The sequence below is a fragment of the Elaeis guineensis genome, chromosome 5, assembly GCF_000442705.2.
Source record: "Elaeis guineensis isolate ETL-2024a chromosome 5, EG11, whole genome shotgun sequence".
Classification (NCBI taxonomy): Eukaryota; Viridiplantae; Streptophyta; class Magnoliopsida; order Arecales; family Arecaceae; genus Elaeis; species Elaeis guineensis.
In genome coordinates, this window is record NC_025997.2 from 130946342 (window position 1) to 130965554 (window position 19213).

A 19213-nucleotide genomic window follows, 5' to 3' on the forward strand; every position below is an offset into this window, starting at 1 on the left:
AATTTTCTAGATGATGTATCCATGACTTGCCAGATGGATGAATTTATTACTATTAATTGGTGATAGCTCACTTAAGGCAACTCTGTCTAACCCATTTGTTCTAAATATCTAATTTATAAATCTTGTTGTTTGTGCTAGACTTTATAGGCAATGTTGGGAAGAGTGTATGAGACAGTTGGGGTTTCATGTAATGATTTTTGGGTAGAGTTCAGAAAACTAGGAAATGCTTAAAAATCTGGAGGCTTAATTTCTAATAGGGCTGTTAAAGGCATCTGAGAAGGAATAATGGGCTTGCAAACACAAGTTGGGAGGAGTACATCTGTACTATTATAATGCCAGTGCTCGAAGTTTGGACTCTGACCCTGAATTTGACTCAACTTTGTTTTTTTCCCCTTCCTTTACCTAATACTCCAGTGATTGAGACTATATGAAATTAGTTTTAAATAGAGGCAGTTAAAGTATCCTTTTATGTGGCCATGCATGACCTGGGCAGTCATGTGCATTGCACATGCAGGACTCCATTATTACTGAAACAGAGATCGCTGGAATGCAACAATGGTTTGAAAAATGTGGACCATTCAGGAAAACATGGTAAAAGGGAATGAGGAATTTAGATAGTGATTACATTTTAAGCTAAAGAATGCTTTTATCTTTTAAGAGATATTTGAATAGAAGACAGAGTTGGATGTGCTTTCCTAATTTGCTCTATTTTTGCATCATTAAATTTGCAGATTCTTTATGTAGGTTCCTCTTTTTTCTTCCAAAATCTACATGCTTATCTACTCATCTAGACTTGTGATTATTTTGCCTCCTAGATATGTCTCCAGAGGATGAGGGAGAGTATTTTGTGCATTGGAGATGGGAAACCTGTGAGATGTTCATTGATCGGTGTTTTCAGGATTATATATGGATAATCATGATTGTAAGTTAAAAGTGCTGAAGTTTCATGTTTCAAGAAGTTACCAAGATCCAAGTTCTTGTGTTGTAAAGGAGGCAATGGATTATTGGTTACGTGTTGTGGTGTGTACTTGATGGAATTTGTTATTTAAGAAGACTTATGTTGCAATCAACTCTCTGATAAGGCAGTTGGCCAACTAGCATTTGATCTTATCAGGGGTTTTCTTTATATACCCCAGTTTTCTATTTATGCCCCCATACCAATATATTAGAAGAGTTCCCTTTGTTTTGTCACTCACATTCTTAGTTATGATTTGTGATGTTGGGAATTTAGTAGTTAATTTGAATGGGGATGTAACTTCAAGATATCGGTAAGATTTTTATTTATCACTTAAGTTTTTTATATAATTTGTTGGGATTGTATCCAAAAATCTTTGGTAAAGTAGATACCAACCAAGAATTAATCAGCATAAGTTGGTCTTTAATATAAGAGAATCATTATTTTAGACAAATTGACCTAAAATATGATCTTGTTCCTCAGAGCTTGAATGTTAGGATTTTTTTTTTTGTTGTTGTTGTGTGTGTTTGCGTGCGCGCGCGCGCGCGCTTGCGGTTGAACCAGTGACCTAAGTTCAATTCCATTAAGCTATAGAAATCCATTTTTAAGAGGTAATGAAGGACTACTCTGCTGACACTACCCATAATGGTGCTCGATGGCTTGATTTCTATCCCAAAATTCTCATTTTTACTGGATGCCCACCATTTTTGTTGTGGGAGAAAGAGTACATGCGCCTGGTGGAATATCTGGCATTGTCCATCAGAAAGGAAACTTATAACAAACCTCCCTTCGGAATTAAGATATTTCCTGATCTTTGTAAGATTATTTTGTATCAAAATGATTAGCCAGAGCCATGCTTTTAAGTGCATAAAAGTTAATTTTTCAGAGATAATGATGCTTTTCATTAATCAAGGAGATCTACTTATATTTTCTTTTCTCTTACAGTATCCAGTAATATTTTTTATGAAGATAACTTGTGACAATGTAATTCAAACATCTACCTACAAACTCAAGCCTATAAGCTTATAACTCTGAACATATCTAATTTGAGTTACCCATCAAGCTTATTCATCACTTTTTGTGGTCTTTTGCTCTATCTGATAGCCAGTATAATTTGCAGGATTCTTCTGGTATCTTTTGGGATAATGACAGTTTAGCAGCTTTATTGGCTTTGGAGTTACAAGCTGATCTTCTTGTTTTGCTTAGTGATGTGGAGGGTCTCTATAGTGCTCCACCTGGTGAACCTCATTCAAAGATAATACATACGTACATCAAAGAAAGGCACCAGGGAGAGATTACTTTCGGGGACAAGTCTAGGGTGGGAAGAGGTGGCATGACTGCTAAAGTAAAGGCTGCAGTTTATGCTGCATCTGCAGGCACCCCTGTTGTAATTGCTAGGTATGCCTGATGCCTTAACCCTTACTTTCAACCTTTCCAGTTATGCAGTCAAAATGTATGTTGTCCAGGATATTGTTAGACTCCATATCATCACTTAAAGATTTGTATGCCATTTCTTTACTTTATAGTTATTAAAGAAGTCTTCTTATGGTCGTTCATGCCAAGGTCATGAGAATTATGCTTGAAACCTGATACTTAAAGTTAACATTTTGATAAATGATTACTGTTGAATGAGATATTTGATGTTCCCTCCCTCTCTTTCTCACATGTATATATCCACACAATCCACTCTTGGGGACTCTTAGGGAGAATGCCTTGCAACATGTACATATTCTGTATGTATACATATATATTTATATATCAATATATATTTTTACTGATAGTAATAATACTCCACAGATGCTATTGCCGGTTGTAATGTCTATAATAATATTATAGAACTGACTTAAGTGCTAATACTGTTGCTAATTTTAGTATGTATAGTGATATAAATAACTTTGGTATTTGTGCTAATAATATATCTTGATACTGAAATTGGCACCTATAAATACCAATATTGTATTATACTTGTAGTAAGAGGCATTGCCTAAACTTGATCATATAATCATTATCAACATTCGTGGATTTGGTACCGGAATCCGTGCCGATTGCTGGCCGGTATGGTACCATACCATACCGTATCAATAATAAAAAAATTAAAAAAAATTTTTTTTCCACCCACCAGCACTAAAAAAAAAAGAAAAAATCGGACCGAATCGTATCGAACCGGACTAAACCACCTGGTAGTAGGTGGTTCGGGCCGATACCATACCGAACCGACCGGTTCGACCCATTTTTCGAAAATCTGGCCTGAACCGGACCGGTTCCCCGTCGGTACGGGATGTATCGACCAATTCGGGCCAGTACGGAATACCATGCATGATAATTGCTCATTTTAAACTGGCAGCGGTTCTTAATGCTTTGATTTGTAATGAAAACTCAAGAGGTGGAGATTGGTCTCCCAGCTTTTGGGAGCTTGGATGTGAACCATAGACTGCTATGCCCTATATGGTATGCTAGTGGCTTAAGAAGATAACCAAGGCACCAGACCCTCTATGGGTCATGAGTTGCAGCCAATGTTTACACTAATCAGAGGACCAAGTTTCATAGTAATGCTCTTGGCCATATTCAGGTGGTCACAGCAGGGTAGCTGTTGTCTTTCTAGTTCCATCTGTTGTTATGCAGATTATTGTACATTTCCAGCCTAATGCATCTGATTTTTGTGTGGAGTTCTTTTCTTTTTTTTTTTGAAGAAACCAGTGTCTCAATTAGCTTTCTGCTTTTTTCTTTCTTTCTTTTTTGATTTGGTTGGGATGGGGGTTGCCGCACGCCGGGGGGGGGGGGGGGGTTACTGCAGTGGTTTCGCCACTAATAGCATTGTGAAAGTACTTCAAGGAGAGAGAATTGGTACTCTATTTCATCAGGATGCACATTTGTGGGCATTGCCCAAAGAAGTTGGTCCACGTGAGATGGCTGTTTCAGCAAGGGAATGTTCCAGGCGACTTCAGGTATATCATATGAGTTCAAATAGTATGGCATCCATGTTTTTTCATGGTGCATTCTGTCATACTTTATATGTTGTTTCATTGTTTATTCTTGATAGTGTTCCTTTAGTTATACTATTGTTTTAGTCAAATTTAAACTCATTTCTTCAGACTGTTCTTCAATATTGAGATGTCCTTATTGTTTAAGAACTTTTTATTAACTTTTGTTGTGTCCTTTCTAGAGCATATCATCAGAGGACCGCAGGAAGATTTTGCTGGACATTGCTGATGCTCTAGAGGCAAATGAGAAATTAATCAGAATTGAAAACGAAGCTGATGTTGCTGCTGCACAGCAGGCTGGATATGAGAAGTCATTGATTTCTAGATTGACTTTGAAGCCAGGAAAGGCAAGGCGCAAAAAATGTTTTCTAATTTATTTGGGACGGGACATTTGTCCATGCATTGCAACTTAACATTGCTTGCTAGTTTGAGATAACATTTATATTAATATCCACATCTACTGATTCAGTATCCACTGCACCCTTTATTTATGAATGTGTTGTATACAAATGCTTTGCTTAGATACTCTTTTGGTTGTTCTAATCTAATGTTTTTTTATTTGGCAGATATTAAGCCTCTCAAAGTCCATCCGTATACTTGCAGACATGGAAGACCCAATAGGCCATGTCTTGAAAAGGACAGAGGTGAGGAATCTACACTAAGAAAACTATTTTTTCCTTTGCTACATCATTTTTTGACACAATTTTGATTGAAAGATCATGTAACATGAATCTTCAGTATGTTTTGTTTTTTGGGGGAAAGTCTACCTGTTAAATTTGTGAATGCTTTATTACAATTTGATGCATATAGAATATTATATTTTTTTGCTGTGGTCATATGTTGCTTGCAATTCTGAGGCATAATATTCATTCAGCTTGCAGATGGGCTAGTCTTGGAAAAGACATCATGTCCGCTGGGTGTTGTCCTTATTGTTTTTGAGTCGCGACCTGATGCCTTGGTTCAGGTAAAAGAACACTTTATTCCTACTTTTTGTTTTTGTTTTCATTTTGTTCAATCATGCTGGTAAAGTAATACTACTTGATATTTTTTACAGTGTGGCAATGGCTAATTGTAATAAGGCTACTGAAAGATTTAGCAAGTACCATTCTGCAGTACATGCTCATCTTTTTCTTCTTCTCTTTAGCAAAGAAACAAAATCACCATGCTGACCACTGACTGTCATGTTCACAAGTCTACCTGGTCTCAGGAAATTATAAAAGGCATCTTTTGACCTTTTTTTTAATTGGCGAACAAATTCTATTACTTAGTTTCCAAACTTCTACCTTTATTAAGAAGTGAAAATGGACATTAAACTTAGATAATCAGACAAATGAGAGGCATCTCTAGCCAATGCTCATCCATACTTCATCTAAAACCTCTTCTATATGTCACTTAATGGGCTCTAGCATTGCTTGAGCAGTATTTGAAGACAATCCATTTGGTGGCACTTGAAACCTTCATGAGATGCATTGGTCCTACATGGTATTCACACCACACCATGCTATACAATGTTCATCAGTCATCTGCTGATATAACTTAATGATGGAAGCAGAATTGTGATATTGGAATAGTGAAAAGGTCAAGAGATGAAAATAACTAATATGGTAATCCTGTTGTGTGATTAATATCAAATTTAAGGTGAAACTATGCATAGAAATTGGCTTTCAGATTTTCAAGAGAGAACAGAGAAGGGATGGATAAATGGATGGGCTACAAATGGAAAAAACTTAATTCTTACTATTTGTGATGTTGAAGTTACATGAAACTCCTTTGCGAGGTTTTAATATGCTATAACTAAGAATTTTTCTTGGATATGGATGTATGTTCCTCTTTCGGATATTTTGCAAATTTTAGGCATATCTGTCAATGTATCCAATATTCTGATTATCATATAATTATTCAATCTTATATTTGGTTTATATTAGGTAATCATGTGGCAGGGATTAAGTACTATAAATTTCTTGAATGACTGCTGACACATTCAAGAATTCATGTTTTACAGAATCACATAATGTTTATCATTCCTTTATGAATTCATTGGGCCTTTCATGTTTATCTATGTTGCAGAGTCCAAGACATGTTTTAGACTTATGCTTATCCATATAGCAGTGCCTTATGTCCATTACTCGGCTGTTCTGTAATTCTAAGACTCAACTTGTTGTCAAGTAAAGGTGGTATTTAAAATGAGATACTGTATGATTGTTGTGTAGCAGTACTCATGGGAAACATTATTTGGAGTTATGAGGGAACTAGATAATCTTACCACTGTCTAGTTCTCCCACCTATCATGGTACTCTTATTATGAACCTTTTGGTTACATGTATTGTATGTTCACAGATTTTGTTTCTTGAAAGTAACTCATTGTTTTATTTACTAACAACTCCTTGATATATTTATGTCATAACAAAGTTCTTTTACTAGATGCGCATATGCAGGCATGCATGTATATAAATAAGTGTTTTCTCCAAAACCTGTTATTAAATTTGTATGGAATTTTAGTGTGTCTGCCACCTGTGTTATGCTGCTTTGTCTTAGATTTTAATTTATACATCAGAAATTTTTATTTCTGTATGCAATTTATATAATTCTCATTCATTTGCCATTTTACTTTTGGCATGATTGGTATAGATTGCGTCTTTAGCAGTTCGGAGTGGGAATGGTCTTCTTCTAAAAGGTGGAAAGGAAGCCATGAGATCTAATGCAATCTTGCATAAGGTTTGCTTCTTTGATATCAACACTAACTTTAGATTTTTCATTTTTAAATCTATACATTTGGTCATTATGTTGCAAAGTGTTTGTCTGATGTCTTTTCTATTAGGTTATTACTGGAGCTATTCCAGATACTGTAGGTGAGAAGCTTATTGGGCTTGTCACATCAAGAGATGAGATTCCTGATTTGCTAAAGGTAAGCTTGTCTTAGGGGTAGAACCTTAAAAGAATGTCTTTCTAAATATTATTGGAAAGGTTGTTTTTTTGCCACTATGAAATTACAATTTTTCCAGCTTGATGATGTTATTGATCTCGTCATTCCAAGAGGTAGCAATAAGCTTGTAGCACAAATCAAGGAATCTACTAAGATTCCTGTTCTTGGTCATGCTGGTAAGATAATTATTCTTGCAACACTTTGGAAGTGCATTGCATTGTCGGAACCATAGCTTGAGTCCTATTGCAAGATGCATTTTAAGTTGAAGGTTAAGTTCACTTCTGGTTTCTATCTTCCAGATGGCATTTGTCATGTTTATATTGACAAATCGGCTGACATGGATATGGCAAAGTGCATTGTCTTGGATGCAAAGATAGATTATCCTGCAGCCTGTAATGCTATGGTATTTCCATTTTTCACTCTTTAAGATGATGTATTTTCTGCTTCATTTTGTTCCTCAGTGCAATTTGTATTATGACTAACATTTTTGTCTATGATAATTGCAGCTTCTTGGTTCTTATACCTTGTAGATTTATTTATCTAGGCAAGTTAAACCATTATGTTTCGTGCCAACTTGCTGGGGCTGGATATGCTATTCTTCATATGCGTTCCTGTTAAGGACCACCCCTAGTTCTACTAAGCCTTGCTATCCCTTTCTACAACTTGCCTGTTAGCTTATGTCTCCCTCTCCTCTTTAGATCTTTAAATTTGGATTTGAACACTTTGAATTATTAGGGCCTTGTCTAATTTTATCACAAATGACAATGCCACTTCACTGGGTTTTCCATTAGTGTCTCAACTGATGCAACTTCTATGTTTCTTTTAATTTGCTTATCCTTGATCTATCTTGCATTCCCTTTCCACAAGTCCCTCTCTAGATTCTCACTTTCAACAACTTTCTTTATTGTCCAGCATTTTGAACCATATAACTGCTTGAGCTTAACTGCCACAATGTAAAATCTTCTGTTGAGTTGCCAGGGCATGTATCAATCATGTAATATCTATATTTTTCGTCTAGATCTCCATTTTTTCTTTGATTACCTGACACAGCTATGATAATGTAAATCGTAGGAGCACCTCTCTCCAATGTGCTTTCACTCTATTGAATGTAGGCCATTGTCCTCTTGGGCATTCTTCCATATTTCAAATTTAATATTAAATCTCCTCTTCACATCAGCCAAGACTGTGTCATCTGGAATAACATGTAGACCTATTTTATGAATTTATTTGCCTTCAAATTTAAGTTGCAGCCCTTTCTACTTTTTGCAGGAAACACTTCTTATACACAAGGATCTCTTGAATAGTGAGGGGCTAAATGATTTAGTAGTAGAACTCAAAGGTGAAGGTATGATGGCAACCCTCAAATGTTATGAATATTTGGCAGAATCTGTGAGGGATAGTTTTTTGATGCTTACAATGCTGTTCTTCTGTTGTATTTTTAATTGGAAAAATGCCTGATATGCATTAGAGAGAATATGAGATGGTTCCATTGTATTTTGATAGACAGACAGCAGCTAAGATACATCATACATTTACAAGTAGCCTTTACTATGAGCAGAAGAGGTGTAAGCTACAATGTATGGATGGCCAGGTGCAAGAGTTGAATTCGGACATGTAATGGATAAAATTCATTCATAGGATATTTGAATATTAAAAGTACCAAGGGGAAAAGCAAAAGTAAGAAAAGAAACTTTCTATCATTTATATGGAATTATTTTGAAGCCATTGTCTTGATTCTTTGCATGTCTATTAATTTAAATAGATATAAGTTTATGTGTCATTATTTCTATGAGTCTGAAACATTGACATGTGGTTGTCTGGTATCATGTAACTACAAATCTTCATTTGGATGGGCCTGACTGCCTGAGCATCAATGTGACACCATCTTGATTCCTTAGAAGTTAGAAGTACTTGCCAGTTTGATTTGAGTTATCAAAAGAGTGAAGGATCTTTTACCAAAAAAATGTTGTATACAATATGCTTCCTGTCAGATTAGCTGTCACTCAGAGTTCTTGTATTTTGCTTCTTGAGTTTCTGGTGTTAATTTATAGTTTTATAAATTTCTGCATCACCATGGTTCTTTTATAGAATTTGTAACAGGAGGAGGTTGATTAATAATGTACGAACTCTTCTGATAGTATTCTAGAAAACATTGGCATCACCCAACCAATGAGTCCCTTGGAAATTCATTAACTATCTTGTTTTGATGTCATAAAGCTCGGATATGCCCGGGTAGTTTCATTCACTCAATACTACTTTGCAGCTGTTGCTTGGGTTTGTTCCATTATTTATTTAAAATATAGGGTGCTGGACTTGACATTTTTCTCCTGATTGAGAAAGATATGCTACTGCGGTATTATTGTCTGTCCTCCATAAAGAAGACCCCAAATAATTTAGTGTGGTTCAAGAATTTGCTTGCTGCATAGTATGACCTTCCTCTGATGAAAAATGCACTGGATCATATTAGTACTTTAGTTGGTTGTATTACACAGACCTTTTGCTATTTTATTACAACTCTTGCTAAAACTGCAAAGTTTATCACTTTGAGACTTAGGTATTGCATCGAGTGGGAAATATGAAATCTGTAATCATACCACCTTTTCTGTTTATGAATTCTGTAGGGTACTTTTGAGAAGGATAAGCAAAACCGGGGAGCACCTATCCAAAAAGCAGACTGTAATTACACTTCTTAAGAGAATTCACAAACTACTAAATTTATTCTAATATGATGTACCATCATGTAGCTGGATTTTTGGCATCATTAGTCCTTCTAGATCATGTTCCAAATGAAAATATTCCTTGAAAGAAATCTGCACATTGAATATCTAAGATTATTAATCCATGTTCAAAAAAACCAGATTCTTATAAAAATTTCCTCAAACTCTATCGTTAGGTTACAGACTCATTGCAATCCATGTCACTCCCCAACCTTTCCCTAACTCTCCCCCCTCCCCAACAAAAAAAAAAAAAAAAAAGAAGAAAGAAAGGAAAAAGGAATTTCCATAGTGAACTAACCAACCAACAAAATAAAAAAGATACTTGTTATTATTTCTCGTTGTCCATTTCTTATTGCAGGGGTTACTCTTTATGGTGGACCTAGAGCAAGCATCGCATTCAATATTCCACGGGCACATTCATTTCATCATGAATATAACTCAATGGCTTGCACTGTTGAAATCATCGATGATGTACATGCTGCAATTGACCATATACAGCATTATGGAAGGTATGTTTTAGCATCTCTGCAGCACCTATGTCGCTTAGTTTGGGCAGAGGTGTGTTTCCATTTAGTTTCTGTTCATCTTCATGACATAGGGTAGTATTCAATATTTACTATTTAGAGTTATGTGAAGGTCTCTTAAATATGAGATACGGTGAAAAATTGTTGTTTTGGTACCTTTGTATTCTCCAGTGCACATACTGATTGTATAGTTGCAAAGGATCTTGAGGTTGCGGAGACTTTTCTTTGTCAAGTTGACAGGTATGACAACTGATTACCTCTTCATTTGGTGTATTAAGTTGTATCCATTCCTTTTTTCATATGCATCCCATTTCGGTGCTTCACTTTACATTTTAAAACATTGGTGTATTTAAAAAAAGAAAATATTTCCTCTGGCTTATTTGGATCATCTTCTAGTTAAATTTTATTCCAACTATTACATATTATTGACTCGTTAACTACTGCAGGTAAATAATTGGATTTTTGTATGTGGCTTATCTAGTCTTTCCCTCTTAGTCTGCTCATTAGCAGATCATACTCAAGTAGTTGCTGGACTTGGTCAGACCCATTTTGACGAGTCAGTATGATCCAGTTTGGAATGCAAGCAATTTAGGCTAAAAGACCAAAGAGAGTAGAGATGACTAAAGAAAATTTAAATGGGAATAGTGAATCTTTTTTCTTGAAAATCATCTCTATTTTGGAGTGCATAACCTTGGATAGGAGCATATAAGTGGGTTTCTATGGTGATCCTTAATCATCTAGATCTGAACACTGATAGATTTAATATGTGCTTCATTCAGTCAAACTGGTTTTTTGCCAATCATTGGCCTAGTTGAATAATATTGTGATCATATAGTCTGTTTGTAGTTGTTTTGTGTTCTATACAGTGTGTTAGAACCTGGGTGGGTCAAACATGTTAACCTGGACGACCTGCCATGGCCACCTATTGCAGGTTGGGTCCAACCCTGAGGTTCTGCAAAACACATTCTAACCACCCAGGTCATTGGCTCGAATTATCTGCGGGTTGATTGCTGTACACTGCTGCAGGGATGAATAGGTACAATTTCAGATCGGGATCCCTAGTTTGTACAAACTAAGGTTCCCTCACATGCCTTCGGGGATGGGGATAGCTAAGCGCATGTCAAAAAGGTGATGGAATCAAATATGAATGTGGTCCACCTTTGGTTGAAATGTTAGTTGTGACCTGGCAATCAAAATGGCTAAGCTGGGCCGACAGTTAAAAAGCACTGGTTTTATGCAATCATTCACATGCACACCACCCACCATGACATAAAGCTGCAGTGGTTGGTTGCTTGTACATGTCAAATGGCAGCCTCAAATCTTTAGATGTGCAAAAGCTCTTTTTTTTTGAAATGCCACTAATCATCTTGTATAGGCATTTGGTTCATTTCTATATTATTATTTGGGTTTACCTCTTTTACAATACTAACCAACTCTTATTGGGTTGGACACCAATCTGACCAATTGGACCAATCTTTATTTTTCAGACTTCATTAACCCAAACTATTGGGGTCGGGCTTGTTGTTTAGCTTAAAAGTTGTTTTATCTGAAAAGGATATATGTACAACTTAGTTTTAGAATATTCTCTTATTTTTCCTAGGGGTGGCAATTGTCATGTTTGATAAATATTCTTGTACTTGCATTCAGCTCTTTGCTGCCAATTAACTAGCTTTGGAATAAGCCCAAGCATGGTTGGGATGTAGAACTCAACCCTCAAATCCAGAACACACCAACGAGAACTCATCAGGAAAAAAAAATCAAAAATAAAAATAAAATATCATCAATATGTTATCTATTGGTGAGACAAAAGTGCTTGTTGAAAGGGTGGACATGGAGGTGAGGGTGGCATCTTTGGTGTTTGCAGGATATCTCATCCCTCTAAGTATTAATTTGACCACAAATTTCCTAGTGTTGGTTTCTGCAGTTTCTTTTTTTGAAGGTGGATTTGGTATAATGTGATGACACCCAGCTGCAGGTCTCTTGGGTAGGCAGAGTGATTGGAATAAGACATCATAGTTTGGGGACAATGAAATACTTGACGTCCATACCAATTAAAGTGATCTGCTCATTTTCAAGTAGTTCATATCATAAAATTCAGATAAGTTGGGAGCCTGATATTTTTACTGAAGACTTTTCAAATCTTTGCATTTATAAAATGCTTTTTTCAACTATTCAAATAAGCATGTTAGATGCACATTTCTTAGGTTTATGGTGGAACAGCACATTCCTTTCTGAATTTAGTTTTTTTGTTTTCCTCGTATATTTGTCAACTGAGTCTCTTGGTATGCCTCCCATTCTCTCCTTTTGGAAGTTAATCTCTCTGCGAGGTGGGGGGGGGGAGAGAGAGAGAGAGAGATTTCTTATAAGAAAATAAGTCTCCTCCTTCACCAAAGCCGCAAAAAACATTTTTTTCTTCCTTTTTCTTATACATTTTTACTTTCTAAAAGTGCTGATGAACAGTTTTATCTTGTTTGTTATGTCATAAATTTGGATTTTTGGGAGCAGTCTTCTGTCCATGTATATGTTATGTTATAGCTGGGTATATTCATGATATTGTGTGGATTAATTACCTGTCAAGGTATGATGGCTAATTTGGTAGCTAAGTTACACAAACATTACCATTATTTACACTTTTCAGTTTAGCACTGGTCCTATTTAAACAATCTTTGTGATTATTGGCAAAAACTAGCACCAAGTTTCATGTCAAATTAAGTTTATAATACACATATGTGATTTTTCCCCCTCCTGCAATCCCAACAGTGCTGCTGTTTTTCACAATGCAAGCACGCGATTTTGTGATGGGGCTCGTTTTGGTCTTGGTGCTGAGGTATGATTTCTTTGAACAACTTGTTCCAAATGTCTTAGTCATCGAATTTATTGCCCTTGTATTAAATATTTTTCATGGCTTATGAAGGTTGGTATAAGTACAAGTAGGATACATGCTCGAGGCCCTGTTGGTGTTGAAGGACTGCTAACCACACGATGGTACATGCCAGATGATGTTACTTTTCTAGCATTTTGCAATTATTCTGCTGTTCATGGTTTCTTCTGGTTCTGATAGACAGCGTGAGCATTCATTGGAGACTGTTGATTTTGAATATAACAAGCTGAAAGAAAATAGAATAAGTAATTGATAGAAACCTAGGGAAGGAAGAAAAGTTGAGGAGGAATTAAAGTATGCAAGTCTCAGCCATGCATTAAAAAACTGGTTGTCAGAAAATTCAAGGGAGGTTTTTGGCTGAGAATGTTAGAAGGGCTTTGTCCTTCCATTCTCATGGATATATTATTATTGATAATTTGCATGATAGTTCTTGTTCATGCTTGTTCTTCAGATTACCATGGCTTAGCCCTAGGAGCCACCTTCTTTATGGAGATTCCCTCTATAATTGAGATGGGTTAGCTCATTCTATCAAGGCGTTTTTTTTGTTGTATATATTTTATCCATTACTGTTGATACCATGGATATCCTTATGCATGTGTTGTAACTTACCGAGCAGTGTTATCTTCATGACATGTAGGATTCTAAGAGGAAGCGGGCAAGTGGTGGATGGAGATAAAGAGGTGGTCTACACCCACAAGAATCTTCCACTTTAGTAAGCCTCAAATCATCTCGTTCACATGATGTATTTTTTTTTTTAATTGAATTTATAGATTTAGCGTATTCTGATTTGATTAGGTCAAATTAAAATTTTGTGAAACATGATGGACAAAGAATGTGATCTTTGATATGGATAAATGCTGGAGCATGATTTACAGAAGTTGGGGAGACAAGTGTTACTGGATTTGTTGTAGAGGTGGTATTTCAGAATGGAAAGAGTTTCCTAATTAGTATATACAGTAATTATAGATATTATATCAAATAAGACATGCACTCGCTTTATCATAGCATATCAGATTAGAAAGAAAAATAATTCCTTTAGCATAGCAGCTCCAAGTGAATAAGAAACAACTTACATAAAGTTTTCTGCATACATATCATATCATAGTATGTATATCATGTGCATTTTATATTATATTATTATGCTGTACATCTTTTTGTACTCAGGAGTCAGGACAGACTTGATGTTATACATGTTCCGAATCTTAAGAATGTCAAGTTTTTGTTTTAAAATTTCCAGATAAGATAATCAATTTTGTCTTGATGTTTGATTGGCCTAAGATTTCAGATTGCTGCCATGAAGCTTTTCTTTTATTTTCTATCTTTTTTATTTTTGAGTTGGGGGGACGTTATTTTTTCTAATGGCTAGAAATCCTTGATGTTGCGCACAAGTGTATCTATCTAGCCCTCTGATGTTTATGAACTTATTAATGTTGAATGCATGTTGAAAATGGTTCAACGTGAGCTCCAAGCCAGCAGATAAAAATTAAAGAATTTTTAATAACATCATTAAAACCTCTTGTTAATCTTAAATTTCTTGTTACTAATAATGTACTACTAGCGACAAGCTTTTTTGAGGATCAACAGGTATGCTTCTATGTGGTGGCAATATATGTTAGGCTCGGCCTTGTAGGCAAATATGGTTTGGAGGCCTATTTTCGGATTAAGAAAGGTAGAGCCCTACTTGATCTTGGATGGAGGAAGAGTCCTTCTCAGACTCCACTATAGGCTAGGAAACCATAGCCTTTGTTCTATATAAAGGCCTCTCCCCTTCACGACCCTCTGCCACTAAGCAATGCCCCTCGATCTCTCTCTTTCCTCTCTTCGAGTCTGCGGTCCTTTGTTCTTGTGCTTGCCAAAAATTGGAGCTGGTGAGCTCGTCGGAGCCCGAGGTAAGCCTTGATGCCCCTTTCTCTTTCCCAATAGAAGGATCCCTTGTCGGTCGGATTATATTGAAAAATTAGTCAGAAATCGATCAAAAAAACCTTCTGCTCACATCCCCTCTTTTTCTAATTTTTCTCTTCCTTTTTTTTCGACCATCGCTGCCATTGTTTTTGGTTGAACAGCACTCAATTGTGTCCCCTGTAGGTCTTCCCTTGATCACCTAATGGAACTTGGCCGTTGACGAATAGATTACACCCAAATCAACTCCAAGAAAATCCTCTACTTTCTAGCGTTTTTCCTTTGTTTTCCTCACCAATTGGTCACCACCCTGGCTGCTCTCCTCTTCCCACCACTGCAACATACTGCCACCCTCTGGACCATGACATCTAGCCTTCTATCTCTCCTTTCCATGAGGGATACCACAACCCTTCCCCTCGTTTTCCTTTATCTTTTTCTCTTTGCCCTCTTCCTCTCCTCTCCCTCCTCTCTGTGCTCGCTTTTTTTGGGTGATGGTTGGACCTTAGTCCCTTATTTTCTCTCTGATGAAAAAAAAAGGAAAGAATAAAGAAGAAGAAACCCGTTCTCTTTCATCTCTCTCTTCTCTTTTTCTCTCTCTCTAAGTAGATCTATGGATCCTAGTAGAAAATCCCATCTTCCTGGCCTATGGATCTGAGTTGACCTTGGCAAAAAGACCCTAAATCGCCATGGTTCTTGGTTAGCTTGTCAAATCGACTACTCCCGCACTTATTGAATATCCCTGAAATCTACTATTGATGATTCCTGTGGAATGATTTTAGCCTTGGTCAAGTTTATCTTTCATAATTCTTCGATTGAATTGCTTAGATTTGTCCCATCCAGAGCTGTTGAATGTCATCACTCAGCTAACGGTCTCTTTTTCTTATTATTTAATACTATTAAAGTCATCGAATAGTAAGGTTGGAAATTGGCTTGGGCTAGTCTGACGGGCTTCGGGCTAGACCCGAATAAAATCAGGCCAGGTTTGGGCTTAGATATAAAGCTCATTTTATTTTCGAATTAGGCTGGGCCTACCATTGGCTCGGCCCGGGCCCAAGCCCGACCTCGGCCCGGAATTCAGGCCCAAACCCGAATATTAAGAGTCCAAAATTAGCAGTAGTCCCTAATTTTGTTAGAACTATGAACTGAGACAGGATATTGAGAGCAATAGTGGTAGCCAATTTACATCGATGCTAAAGGTTGTCGTTTGCTGCATAGGATCTCCTAAAAAAACTTTGCATAGATAATATCGCTACATTTGTACCAAGGGTGGTGTCCCAGAGATTTTGCTTATTCAATATCAAATGGGTGCTTCATGTGGCTAGGTAGTGAGATCTTCAGTCTTAGGACTTGGAGCAAATGAGGACTCTCTTACAAGAGCTATTGTTAGCGGAGCTGAAATTGATGTGAAGAAGACCAAAGAGGAGTATAGGATTAAATACAAGACCACCCTTAATGCAGTGTCTCAGGCTGGCCCAAATGGATTCGGGCTGAGCTTGGGCCTAGATTTTTACAAAATCATTAGGCTTAAGCCCGGTCTAAAGCCCAAAAATAATTTTTAGGCTGGGCTCGAGTAGGGATAGGGCCGGCCCAGCCTGACCCAGTCGCACCCCTATCGAATAGAAATTAATTATATTTTTAATGTTTTAATAGTAAATTTTGAAGATTCAAAGCAAAAAATAAGTAGACCTTATGTTCCTTATTAATTTTCAAACTATCATACATTTTCCATGCATATTGTTTGTCATTGATGACATCATATTTTTTTAAAGTAAAGGATTGACATTTGTATTATGAAAGTTAGACTTTCTTATAAAAAGTGGTTCTATGAACGTTTTTAATGAAAATAGTATGCTTAAGAAGCATGAATCTTATCATGTTATTTAGTGTTTGACCACTTATTCGTACGTATATTTTAAGAAAAAGATATAAATATTTTAAAGGCTATTATATAGCTATATATCACTTTATAATTGAGGAAGTTCGACATTCAAAACTAGTTCCATATAAACATAGGTCATGTCGGCGGATATAGAGTTGGCGTACGAAATGTAATACTTTGTCGATTGCGAATACATGTGCTGTCATAAATATAAAATGATTTTAGCACAAATATCTATGAGCAATATTTTGAACTGTGATGTGACTAAATAGCAAAGAATGATTTATGATTTCATTTGCAATATATACTTGGAATCATATTTATAAACTATTCATGATTTATGCATGCATGATTGGCTTTATGATTTACTTTATCATAGTGTACTATAAAATACTTTATTTTTATAATATTTATTATTTTTTTAATGATGCATTGTCCATATAAAAACTTATGCTTGATTTAATAAGGTAATGTAAATTTTATTTACTGAACTATATATCTCACATCTCTTTATTTTTTCTTTTCTTTTTTTAGACAATGGGGTCATTAGGAATAAAGAATGGTCCAAGCTTGAAGTTTATGCAAGCAAGCTTGGTAATTTTGTAGCAGAATCTTAGTTCTTTAATTGACCATGAATTTGTAGTTGATAATTTTATGAATTTGAGGTGGTAAGTTTTGGTATTTAAATTTGGAATTGGTTGTTCTGAACCAATATTTATTCAATTATTTAATTGATGGTTGATTTAGATCTTTTATTTTTATTTAAGATTATGATTGTTGGCCTCATATTATTGTGAGCTGTGTCCCTTGATGGCATAGCTTTGTTATGTTCCAGATTTGGTGCATGTCAATCTTAAAACAAAAGAGTCATAGAAACATAATATTCTCTCTTAGCTTGGTTACTATGTCATTATTGATCAAATGATCAAGGTAGATCTTAATGTTAAATTTATTCTCTTTATTATCTTTTTGCCGCTCCTTTGGCATTGGCACTATTGCCATAATTTAGGCTCTTGAATGATAGTGGTGAGAACAACAAAGTGGGACAGTGAAGCTGTTTAGCAGCGATGAAGAGACAAACTTTGGAGACTTTTAAATTCAATGTTGACAAACTTTGGAGGGTATTGGGAAAATCTCTCTCTTCCTCTACACCTTTCTTTTTGACTGGTTCTATTTAAGAGATAGTGATGGTAGTTGCACAGATGGAGTAGCTAGGTGATTGACAGGCAAATGGGCAAGGGTCATGATGGTGATGGGAATATTGAGATTGGCTGGTGCAAAGAGGTGGGAGCGAGGGAAGGTGGATGTTAGTGATGGTAGTTGATTAACAAGCAAATGTTTAAGCATCATCATAGTGATGGCAATAATTCCGAGTGGCGAATGAAGAGATGCGAGAGCGAGGAAGGGTGGTGCAACCATGGTAATGTTAGTGACAGAAGCACCAGTTGCTATGGGGTGTTGGCAGGGGATTGTTCTCGGCCTTGCAATAGGATGGTTGCACGTGTAGGTGTCATTAGTCATTACTACTTAATTAGCCCAACAGCTATGACAGTAGAAAGGTTTCTTTTCTAAATTGACATGTGCAAACGCTACTCATTCGTACTTGTTAGCAAGTTTTCACTCCCCATAGCTTTGTTCATTACGTCTGTCTTTGGGATCTTAAAATGAAAGTTTGCCCATCCATGCGGGCTTACCTTGTAATAGCTTTCTGTTCAAACCATTAAAGCAAAGAAGTATATGTAAAAAGAATTTAGCATGTTGTTGGCACTTTACTTCCCGTTTTATGCCAATAATTTGCTTTTCAGGAAGCAAATGTCATATTGCTAGGAATCAGTTTAGGATTTAACGTGCTGCATTTTTTTTCATTTTGACTTGGACAAGGATGTACCAATCTGTTTTCTATTATCTACTTGAAGTGGCTAGGCAGGTCTTATATGATTTGTAATATTTCAGGCAAGTTGGGGGAGGGAATCATTCAGCGATGCACTGGTGAGGCAAGAATTCCTAATGGAAATCTGGATTTCAAATCTCTTAAGGCTTTCCATTTTAGAACTATATAAATTATCTGTATGCGATCTCACAGGATGCTTTGATGGCCCAGGCTTTTGCTGAGATCAAGATAACCTCCACCAAATAAATTGGTGGTAACCCAGATGTGTTCTTGTACTATTTATAAGATTTGCAGTTCAAAAATTGCACCTTTTTTTGAAGCTTCCTTGGATGCCGTATTTATGTTTGGGTATTGTTTCTCTCATCCAATACGTACCTCGGTCAATGGCAGAAAGTTGTATGTTGGCCTAGATATCCTATTAGGAGATGTGAGTTATGAAATACTTGGAACCCGGAGATCTCAAGAGCAGGAAAGAAATAAAAATACAAATGTTTGTTGATTGTTGAGAAGGTTCCTGTATTTTTCCAGGTGCTACAGGATGAGAAGATTCAACTGTTGACCGT

The 19213-nt window shown here is 36.3% G+C and overlaps 1 protein-coding gene across 18 annotated transcripts in view; it reads left to right on the top strand.

Moving 5' to 3' along the window:
* Positions 1-19159, top strand: part of LOC105046387 (delta-1-pyrroline-5-carboxylate synthase 1) — a 24011-nt gene extending 4852 nt beyond the window's left edge. The window contains exons 6-23 of one of the 18 annotated variants that reach the window (XR_012141728.1): positions 2076-2353; positions 3750-3900; positions 4119-4283; positions 4503-4580; positions 4811-4900; positions 6565-6651; positions 6755-6841; positions 6939-7035; positions 7159-7262; positions 8129-8204; positions 9935-10085; positions 10272-10340; positions 12861-12927; positions 13015-13085; positions 13433-13495; positions 13619-13693; positions 17294-17353; positions 18713-19159. Coding sequence is in view for 8 of the 18 variants with exons in the window: in XM_073258626.1 (XP_073114727.1) it covers positions 818-922; positions 2076-2353; positions 3750-3900; positions 4119-4283; positions 4503-4580; positions 4811-4900; positions 6565-6651; positions 6755-6841; positions 6939-7035; positions 7159-7262; positions 8129-8204; positions 9935-10085; positions 10272-10340; positions 12861-12927; positions 13015-13085; positions 13619-13693; position 18713 (1752 nt within the window). In the remaining 10 variants the exon portion in view is untranslated. Of the gene's footprint in view, positions 1-815; positions 923-2075; positions 2354-3749; positions 3901-4118; positions 4284-4502; positions 4581-4810; positions 4901-6564; positions 6652-6754; positions 6842-6938; positions 7036-7158; positions 7263-8128; positions 8205-9480; positions 9870-9934; positions 10086-10271; positions 10341-12860; positions 12928-13014; positions 13086-13432; positions 13496-13618; positions 13694-13776; positions 17203-17293; positions 17354-18712 lie in introns of those variants that run through there. The other 17 variants (XR_012141730.1, XR_012141729.1, XR_012141731.1 and 14 more) reach the window with 17 other exon arrangements.
* The last annotated feature ends 54 nt before the right edge of the window (positions 19160-19213 follow it).